Source organism: Anabas testudineus, chromosome 11 (assembly GCF_900324465.2).
Source record: "Anabas testudineus chromosome 11, fAnaTes1.2, whole genome shotgun sequence".
Lineage (NCBI taxonomy): Eukaryota > Metazoa > Chordata > Actinopteri > Anabantiformes > Anabantidae > Anabas > Anabas testudineus.
Window position 1 is genome coordinate 22,282,436 of NC_046620.1, and position 11,189 is coordinate 22,293,624.

The following is an 11,189-nucleotide window of genomic DNA, read 5'->3' on the forward strand; positions in this document are numbered from 1 at the left end:
TAGAACATGGCACCTTTTGAATAAGATCACCTAAAAGGTTTTACCTGTAAAGACTGCATTTTTTGTCAAAAGCATAAATCAACATGAAGGAAGACAACTACATATGGGAGAAAAGCATCCAAAGAAAATAGGTAATGCTATGATTGATGCTGAAAAAGAAATAAACCACTGGTGTACTGAGCAGCCTTCACAGAACAGTCAGCCAAGGCAACAACAACAACTGATGACAGAAACACTGTGAGAGCTGTGAAGTAAAACCAAAAAAACAACACTCAGTGATGTCACCAACAGTCTTCATGGGTGAATGTATCACAATGCACTGTTCAAAGAAAACTTCATGACATTGACATACCCATGAAGTTTTGGCCTGATAATACATGTACACACAAGCTGACACATGCAGGTCAAGGGTAACTGTCCACACCTGCAACCTGTTTGCTTGTACAGTACACTGTGTAAAAAGCTCTTGACAGACCCCTACACATTTAATCCATTGCTGCGCTGACTTTGCTGAATTCTGAGCCATAAAGAATGCAACAGACCTGTAAAAGGACCTGTGATAGAAGGTGGTTGAACTTTTTAAAACAGGAAAAAAATATAAAATAATATCCAAAGATTCGAAAATCTATGTCAATCAGTAGACCAAAATTCAAACACTGTGTTTGGAGAGGAGTCAACAAGGTTTATGATGAAAAGCAAACTGTCCCTACCATCAAGCATGGAGGTGGATCTCTGATGTTTTGAGGGTATGTGAGCTACAATGGCACAGGGACGTTAGTCAAATGTGATGGCAAGATGGATACAGTCTGTTATCAGAAAATACTGGAGGAGAATTTGCACTCATTAGCCTAGAAGGTGCACATGGGATGCACTGAGTGTGGTCCCATGTGCCAAGTTATTGAGGGAAGATCTCAAACATGCAGTTCATGCAAGACATCCCAAGAATCTATCTGGAGGCTTTGAATGTGCTGTTTTACCATCTCGAATTTTTCTTTAATGTTATTTTTTGTTTAATGATGATGATGCTATTTTTGAGATACCTCATAGTTGAATTTGAATCCTATCTAAACTAAAGGAATGTGTTTTGCCTGACCCCTCATGTTTTCTTTAAAGAATATACAATACAAATTTTAAAAACAGTGCCAGGGTATGTAAACCTATGAGCACAACTGTGATTTATAATAGCATCAAATAAAAATTGAAAGACATGTGCAACCTTTGTCTCATGTCCAGCTTTTGATCTTAAATCTTAGATCTTAAAATTAAAAATGTGTTCAGTGTGCAGAAACACAAATGACTAAGCCTAACTGAAGGACTGAACCTGTGTAGTTAGGTTCTAACTTGGTGTCTAAACTAAGTTTAACAAAGTATGTATCAGCTCCACTTTCTTCCTTATCCTGTCATTCTCTCACACACATTGTCACAAAGCCTCCTTCATACATCATCAGTACATGAAGTCACCTCCTCACAAGGGCTAAAACATATACAGTAAATAAGAACATGAGGCGTGTGAAACATCCGTGTCATAACTTCACATTTACATCTTCTGAAGAAATGAAGGAATGTTCAACAACAAACCTTGTTTATGAAGAACCTGATGTGGCACTTCTACCTGTTGTGGAGTATTATTTTAGCACATTTCCTCGCTTTTGTGTGCTTGTAACATGGTTGCTCTACAGATGAATACATTCACGAAGCCATAACACAAGTTACACCTCAGTCTTTAAAGCGTTTAAGGAACACAGAGTTGCAGCCAGTGTAGAGAGAAATAGCTCATTATTCAATCCATACGTTAAATGCAGAGTATATTTAGTCTAGTCTTCAGGTACATGGATATGGGCTTTTCCCTCTGCGGGGTACATTTTGACATGTGTTGAATTCATATATATGCAAATAATGAACATATCCGTGGCTTGCCATGTTCTGCCTTCAACAGGCTGTTGTACACTTGAAATTGTCAGTGCTCTATGTTAGATTCCATCATTTAGAGAGGAGCAAGGACTCTGACAAGTCAAATGCTAACAAGGCTCTTCTCTCCTCAGATCTGCACAAAGAGCTCATCTCTGCACTGGAAATTCCCCACAACGTCTCTCTTGCCACAGAGGTGACTACCTACCCCTGCAACACCCTTCACGTCACCCGCCTTAATGTGACCAATCGACAGTGATCTTTGCGGATCCGTGTGTTCATCGTAGAAGGCAGAGCGTGTGCGCACAGCGGGCTGGAAGATGGAGGGATGCGAGGAAAACGCCACAGCGATGGATCTATTGATTGGTTGATTTATCAGATAGTAAAAAGGTGTGCGGGTCGGCCAGCGGGGAAAGTGATGCTTCAGCACGTTGGACAGCTCCGCTCTGGAACCGGATTCTTGCATCTTTTCTCTTAATCTGACCACCAAAAGACTGAGGTGAGAATATCACTGTGTGTGTGTGTGTGTGTGTGTGGTGACAAATTTGGTTTAGTGTGATTTAGTCAGTGTTAAGCGTGTGCATGGCGGTGGAGGGATGAGGGCGCGTCTCCCCTCAATGTGCTGCAGTGTTATGTCTAGCCTATATGGTATATGTATGTATGGAGCTGTGAATGTGACAAAGTGAAAGAAAAAGGAGGATGCATCCCCCAGGTGGCTACTGTAAAGAGAACAGAACAGTTGTTCCTTTTTTTTGCGTCGACATGAACGTTTTCACGTCGGGATACCTGTGCGTGCGGACGCGTCATATTGGCTGGACTCTCGGGTCTTTGGTGCAAAAACGCTGGTACACTGCAGCTGCCCGCCAGCAGAGGGCGCTCCTGTGCCGTCTGCAGCTGGCCACCGTGCTCTGTATGTGGTGACTTATTAGAGATCATATCAGACATGGGGTCACAAAACATTTTGTGAATTCTTCACAGCATAACTTAGATCTCTACAGGAATGCAAAATGGAAAAGCCTGTGGAAGGTTAGTGACTCTGCTGAACAGGCGTCATGCATCTGGACAACAGATGAAGTCTTTGTAATGAATGTAAAAAGTGGGAAAATCAAGACTTCTGGAGATAAACTCAAGTGAGCTGGTCTGGGGTTACTCCATATGGGTGGATTGGGAGAAAATGGGCCCCTTAGCAGAGACAGGTAAAGGGTCTGCCACCGCTCCAATAATGAACAATTATATGAAAAGAAACACTTCAAATGAGGCTGTCACATAATTTGTAGCCATGTATACTCCCTTTTTATTATTATTTTATTGGCTACCATTTTGTATCTTCTTTTTTGATTATTTGTGTCCCCTTTATTTAAATTTTATGGCAACTAGAACTTTTTCAGTATCTTTTCAAATTTTCTTTGGTCTTAGGGTCTTTTTTTGTCCTTGTGGTCATTTGTCTCTTTTTAGTTCATCTTGATCATCTCAGGGGTTGTGTGACAAATACAATTTTCATTTTGCATATGTAAAACCATTAAAGAAGGAATATTAACATTATTTCACACACAAAGTCTGGCTCAGGGGTCCTCACTTGCTCATGGGCCTTTACCTGGCTAGTTCTGTAATGTATTCATACCTATTAAATTTCCAATCAGCTCAGCATGTATATTTGGTATTAAAGAGAAGTTTCAGATTCATTTTACACACTAAAGTTGTCTATGGAAAGAGGTGAAACTCACAATTCGGATAATGTGTCTGTCAAATATGAGAGACGTGCAGCAGCAGAAGTGTCTCATTGAGGCTCATTACAGAGGTCTTAACCTAACATTAAATCATAGCTGCCAGTTTTTAGTCCAGGCCACTACAACTCTTTGTTGTAGTTTTGAAAGTGATATGTTGTACACTGAAAAGGTACCAACATGTTTTCCTTGTGTTTCCTCAAGCTCTTTGAGGAAAGCAATTCCACTTACTCTCTGTCTTTTCTGCTCCAAAGCCAGAGCACGCATTCATAGTTTCTTCGTTATTTTACTTATTTGCTTCTTCATGTGCTTTATGGGATTTATATTATTAGAGTAACATGACAATGATCTGTGCTTGTGCATTCAAACTGTAGTGAAGAGGTGATTTTAACTAGCAGTATTCTATGTTTCTGTGTGTGTCACAGGATGAGCAGAAACCTGTCTCTGTGGGTGCCCACTGCTGAACCTTTACAGAACACCTATGTCTTCTATGTGCACAACTCATCTGCTTCACCCTCCCCTCCACCCTGGGACGCTCCATCCTTCACTGTGGCTGCCCGCTGCCGTGTAGCAGCCACCTTGGTGCTGTTCATCTTTGCTGCCATCAGCAACTTATCCGTCTTGATCAGCGTGTGCTGGGGGCGGGGTTATCGCCTGGCAGCGCACCTGCGCCCTCTCATCGCCAGCTTGGCAACAGCTGACCTGATGATGACTTTTGTGGTGATGCCACTAGATGCCATTTGGAACATTACAGTGCAGTGGTATGCTGGGGATTTCATGTGTAAGCTGTTGTGTTTCCTCAAGCTCTTTGCCATGCATGCGGCTGTTTTCATACTGGTGGTGGTGAGTCTGGACCGCTATCGGGCCATCCTCCGTCCTCTGGATTCTCTTGATGCTGGGCTCAGGAACAGACGAATGCTGCTGGTGGCCTGGACTCTGAGTCTGCTGCTGGCCTCCCCACAGGTACAGGAAGATCTAGTTACACACTGAGCCTCGGGTGAAGGCCTTTCTTATTTTCACTAGCTGCTGCTAAACCTGAGCACTCATGGTTTGTAGTTCCAGTAACACGATTTGACCAACAGACACTAGCACAGTTTGAACTGGATAGAACACACCTTGCATTTTTTCCAGGTTTGTACAGTAGATTAGTTATAAAATACTAACCCTGATACATGGAAACCATGGATGACTTCTTTTCACACTGAGCACAAATTTTAGCCCTTAGCCTAAGGCAGTGTGATTAAATGAACTTAATAATTAATAATAATAATTAAGACATTCAGCTTGCTGTAAGACAAAGAAAAGTGCCAAACTTTAGTCAATAACAAGTTATTGTTCTAGTGTTATGTGTCTGACATAGTGGAATTATAAGACTCATTGAACTTACATGTGTAACTTAACACATGTCGAAGAACCTCCTGCACTGTGTGTGTGTCTTTGTGTAGTTTGTTTAATATGAACAAATGTAAAGTTTGTTTCATAAAAACAAACTGTTCTTCTGTGACTGCATGAAAATCATATTGCATTCATTGTACACTCTCTCCACCCTCAGCTGTTTATCTTTCGGGCCATTAAAGCTGATGGAGCGGACTTCACTCAGTGTGTCACCCATGGAAGTTTCCCTCATCGCTGGCAGGAGACGGCATACAACATGTTTCACTTTGTGACACTGTATGTCTTCCCCCTGCTTGTTATGATTTTCTGCTACACACGCATCCTCACCAAGATCAATGGGCAGATGCACAGAAGCAAAGGTGTGTGACCTTTGGAGTGAGCCGAGATCATTTTGAAAGCCTTTCCACTTACTTGAACAACTGCTTATTTTTTTTTAAGGAAAATTCCAGTGTACAGTTCATATTGAGATGTGGAGACACAGTGGCACCAACAGGCTGATGACTTCAGTATGTTTAGCTGTAGTGATACCCAGGATCTGGCAGTGGAAGCAGTAGTGCATGCTGTGGAATCAGCACAGTGGATATTTCTATTGTCTGCCATATTGAGACTATGACCATGATTTATTGTTTTCATCTCCAGCTGAATTACGGTACAGTATCCGTGTTTATTTATGTTGCAGAAGGTGGGCTGGCACGTGCTAGTCGTTTTTTGTCATTCTACGTACCGTTGTAAAGTTTTGATAGAGAACTGTTGTCCCAAGCTTAGTGGTTATAGCAATTGTTACACCTTACATATATTGTTTGCCATGTGAGAAATGTGTGCAATATTTGACACATGAGTATAAAATATTATGTACAGAAAGCCCACACAGACCTCGGTGGAATGTTCCCCTGCACAAACCTGACAATCCCAGTTTTTTGGGGTAATGCATTCCGGTTTATCTCTTTTTGAAATGCTTAAATCAAATAATCTGGTAAATAAACAGGTTGAGGTTTTGAGGACAGAGTACACACTTAGCAAAACCTACAGTCCTAGCAAGAATTGCAGAGTTATGAAAAGTCTGGTGGCTAAGGTACACCATGGCTATTTTGCCTCCTAATACAGTGTATACACGGGGTTCATATCCTTGTACCTTTGCTCCTTGCCAGATGGTAGTTGGTTCTGAGGGTTTGAGTTTATGACTCATGTCCTCATACTTCATAATGGTTATGAGGGAACAGGTAGATGCTGCAGGCCTAGCTATAGCAACGTTTTGGGTTGTGAGGCATCGCCTGTCCCTATCTCAGTCCTAGGCCTAGTAAGGGGCCTTAGTACTGTTTAGAGGACATCAATTTACAGCAACAATCTCAAGGCAAACCCTAAGCTCAAGGTAGGAATGAATATTTGTACCCCAGGCAACACCATATGCCATAGCATGGGGATTAAAGGAACCATAAATTGACAATGATTTCCATGCAACAGCCTTTGATTATACTTCAGAGGAAGCTGATTGTACAGGGACAGAGAATGGCATGATTAGTAAAACTGGAAGCAAGTGGGGATAAGCTAAGGCAGAGGAAAACAAAATTGTCCTCCGTTGTCTCCTTATGGTGATTTGCAAAAAGGTTTTGGTTGGTTCCAGGGATGGATCCATGAGTTGTGTCTGATGATGATAATACATGTTTGATGAAGTTTTCTTGCAGGCCTCCGGCATTAATTGGTGACACTTTCACAGCAGTGAATGCAACTCAGCATGCTAGGGTATAAGCCTTCAGGGGCCATGAGGGAGATTGAAAACAAACAGGTTTGGGATTCCTCATACTACTGCTTATAACTGTAAGATCCAATGTGGTATAAACTGGAATATACCTTTAAAGCTTTGTAGTTGGCTTTACATTACACTTATTTCCAGCTGAAGCAGGCCTTTAAAATCACATTTTAACCACAGCTAAGATCATAGAGTTGGGGAAGGTAGGGCGGAAGAGTTATTTAACCTTTTTGTTGCCAAACTTAAACATTAGACAGGGCAGTGAAGTACCCTCAAGTTATTCAGTACCTGTCAGTAGTAGACCTTCACATCCAAGAATAGATACTCCTCATCTTGGCATGACTCTGTTAAGGTGGTGATTACCCATGTACAGTTACATAATAAATGCTTTGCTATATTGTATGTTTTGCCCATGTTGTGTTCCTGCAGATGGTGAGCACAGCTTAAGACGCAGTGGAACGGACATCATACCCAAGGCCCGGATGAAGACCCTAAAGATGACCATTGTGATTGTTAGCTCTTTTGTCATCTGCTGGACACCTTACTACCTCCTGGGAGTGTGGTACTGGTTCCAACCAGCCATAATCCAGCGTACACCAGAGTACGTGCACCATATACTGTTTGTCTTTGGCAACCTCAACACATGCTGTGACCCAGTCATCTATGGCTTCTACACAGCGTCTTTCCGGGCCGACCTCGCTGACATGATTGCGTGCTTTCGTGGTCGCCAAGGCAACAACAACTTGACCTACTCTGTGGATCACCTGTCTGGTCAGTGTCCTGGAGCTTCTAGGGAGATGGAGTCTGATCTGAGCTCAAGCCGGCACAGTGGGAACTTCAGTTAAACAATAGTGATATGATAGCCTGTATGTTATCCATCAGGCCGGCTGAACCTGGACCAACAAATCCTCTAACATAAATGATAACATTGGTCCCAACCCTCTCCACCACAATCAAAACCCATATGACTTTCACTTGAAATAGCAAATGTCAGAGAGCATCTCTCCGATGGCACTCCTATACTGGATACCAGACCTCTGTCATTATGGAAACAATCCTAAACAACTGACTATGATTATAGCACCATCATGCTTTGGTTATGTTGAGGCACAAAACTGCCAAGTCTGGTTTAGGCACAAAGACAACTGGGTTGAGTTTAGGCACAAAAACTAATTAAAAGGTCCTTTTTAATGGTACAGAACCTTTGTTGCTATGGTGAGACAAATAAACACATGATTAATGTCAGGTATAAAAACACAGAAGTGTGAGGATTATCAGGAAATCTTTATGGCTGGAATAAGGAAAACCTCAGAACTTTTTCACCAGTATGCACCACTGAGCAACCTTCATTAGAGTAAATGTGCATTTCGATCCAGTATCTGGTACTTATCTTACATCAGTGGTAATAACATGCAAACAAATGACATATAGTCTCATTTTTTCAGGAAGGATACATTTGACTTAACAAATTCTGCATTGAGTCTTTTGTAAATTTGAATATTCTAATCTCATGCTCATCTATCCACTACTACTTGTATTCCCAAATGGCGTTGGAGTTAACACTATTTAACTGAGCAGAAACCTAACTACTTTAAGACTCTGTGTAAACACTATCTCTAGAAGAAGACAACTGCTAACTGTATAATTACATTGCCTGCATAACAATGAAAAACTACAGCAACAGTAGTTTGTATTATGTACTGCTGAGAGTGGGAAGCCATTACTTCCTGAAATAAAGTACTTCACTTCTTAAATACAAATGCACTTGGCCAGTATAAAACTCAAAATATATATAACAATAGTGAAGAAATAGCTTGGTTTTCTTTGTTTTGTATGCATATACAGTATATGATCAAGTATGTGCAATTTATATTTCATTTTTATGTAATGTATTGAATGTGAATATACCAACATTATCATTCTCTATATGCAAGAAGGTGTGATGTGAAGTATCAATCAGTGTCTCATATATCAATAAAAATCTACAGTAAAATATTCTCATCAGTCTTGTATGTTACAAGAGATTCATTTATATTGAATTGTATTTTATTGGATTAAATAGATGAATGCTAACAAAAGAAGATACCAAAATACAAAATAGACGGGCAAACATGAACCGAGTAAAATGAGTTTATTTGGTTTTAGGCATGTTGGAATGTAAAGAGGGAAAAGAGTTGAGTCCAGACAGTGAGACAGGGCAGTCTGCAGTCACACAGAGTCCAAGCTGTTTGGTAGAAATGACCGAACTAAAAATGATGCTGTTACTGTTCGCAGATACTTTTAGCTTTTCCTTAGTTTAAACTAATTTGAGTTCCTTCGTATTCCAATATGAACATCATTCATTTTATTTGAGTAATATTTCTGTGTCCATGAATATTTCTTTAAATAAAGTTATTCAGCATTCATGCAGTTATCAAGATGAGTAAGTAGCTTATGGACGTGGAGCATCATCAGAACACTGACAATAACTATGCAGTTCATTAGAATTTTCCCACATGATCTCCACAGTTTCAACATTTAAGTGCTGGTGTTGGCTTGTATTTACTTTTGTAACTTAAATTGTTACAGCAGGATCCCTCTGGGTAAATAAATAAATAAATTACAATAAAGGGTCAGTTCAAGGGAATCACAAAAAACCTTTAACACCCTTCGGCATCAAAGTACGAATGTTTTTTAATGTTTTAAAATAATCTATGGTCCAAAATGTGAGCTATAGTCAAAATAATGCATGACTATAATGTACTGCAAATTAATTAAGTAAAGTTGTATTTCAGGACTTATCAGTTCATTTCAAAGTAAAAGTCTTGATTTGAAACTAGATAAATTGTGTTAACTGTAATAAGCTGGTGACAAACTGATAACGATGGCAAAACATTTGATTTTTGTGTGATTTGCATGAATTGACAACATTAAAGATAATTTTTGTGTGAATGTTCTATATTACTGTATAAAATAAATATAGCAATAAATGTACAGTAACAATGTTACACGTCACAGCTTGGCCTCTGTTTGCTGCTTCAGCCTGTCTCCAGTCAGGACTTCACACCCTTTCCTTTTGAATAAAGACTAAGAAGAGGACCTCAGTCACAACAGGTTAAAGCTTTAGGTTTGCTGTTGGTTCAATAGAAGCACTTGTCATCATTAAAGCATTATTCTTTGTTGCCACTAGCAGCAAGTTTCTACTAAACTACATTTTTTCTCTATTTTTTGTAGGTCTTTCTTCTTGGTGCTGGCACTTCTGGTCAGAACCTGAGTTTGACTTTTACTGTCTCTGGAAAACTCACTGGCTCAAAGACCATCACAAAGTAACAAACTCTCATATCATTCTTACAAATGCCAAAAACAAAAACATTTGAAATGATCAGAATGGATTTTCTCATCTCTAATGATAATAACAATAACAATAATTAAACTTTCAAAAAAAGCAAACACTCATTTTGGCAACTTTTCCTGAGCAGGAGAAACAAAAGACTCAAATAAAAGAAGCAGAGAAATTAAGCGTTCCAAACAGAAGCAACAAATGCTTTCAATTTTTAAAACTAGTTTAACCACTACACACTACAGATACACATCAACTTTTTAGGTCTTTCATATCAAATACACTTTTTGGTATTGCATTGGTTCAACAGCTTTCAGTTGTGTAAGAAAAGAGAAGGGGGGAAACTTTACACTTTGACATGTAGGTTTAAGGAGAACCTTGAGGATCATAAAAGTTTAAGGCCCATAATATATGAACCTCTTGTTATGGTACATACTACTGTAGAGTCTGCAAGCCATGGAGAGGGTTGGCTAATAAGGATCCCACTATTTAGCACATACTATTCAACTAACTGTTGTTGACACTTGCAGGTCAGTTTTAATGTTTTACACCTTCATTTTGCGCAGGCCTTTTTCCCTGGTGGACATTCATTTGGCTGGTCACAGGTAACATTTGATACATGCCGCTCTTTCCCTATTATCTAGTATTATTGCCATGGTGCGTTCGTGAATTCCAGGAGGCATGTTTAATGAACTGAAGGGAGCAGTGGGTGGGATTTCATTTAGAATCATGAGCTGTACCTTTATACCCTGAATTTCATTTCAGCTAAGCTTCAACTTTCGTAATATGGTTAGCATATATGGATACACTTTGAATCTAAAATTGGGATTCATTCTCAAAGCTGCTGCCCTCAAGGTTCTCCTACTGTTAGCCATTCACACACGCAAACATATATTAGCATGTTCACAAGCATGTTTCTGTGCTTTGGTTATGGCGAAGTGAAAAGGCAAACTTTCTGAATGTTAAAACATAGAGGTATTTGGTTATGTAATTCTTTATGACAGCTAAATATTTGGCAAGAATTCTACTTCTTAAAAAGGAAAGCAAGTATTCCGTATAGTATTATCAAAAGTCTGTTAAAATATCTGACATCTTC

At 39.7% G+C, this 11,189-nt stretch overlaps 1 protein-coding gene across 3 annotated transcripts in view; it reads left to right on the forward strand.

Annotated features, from left to right (window-relative positions):
* Window positions 1-8,752, forward strand: part of LOC113154008 (gonadotropin-releasing hormone II receptor-like) — a 57,814-nt gene extending 49,062 nt beyond the window's left edge. For all 3 annotated transcript variants that reach the window (XM_026347979.1, XM_026347981.1, XM_026347980.1), the window contains 4 exons: window positions 2,043-2,407; window positions 4,058-4,595; window positions 5,185-5,386; window positions 7,204-8,752. In XM_026347979.1, the coding sequence (XP_026203764.1) occupies window positions 4,059-4,595; window positions 5,185-5,386; window positions 7,204-7,619 (1,155 nt within the window). In that variant the 5' untranslated portion in view covers window positions 2,043-2,407; window position 4,058 and the 3' untranslated portion in view covers window positions 7,620-8,752. The remainder of the gene's footprint in view (window positions 1-2,042; window positions 2,408-4,057; window positions 4,596-5,184; window positions 5,387-7,203) is intronic.
* Window positions 8,753-11,189: the final 2,437 nt, after the last annotated feature.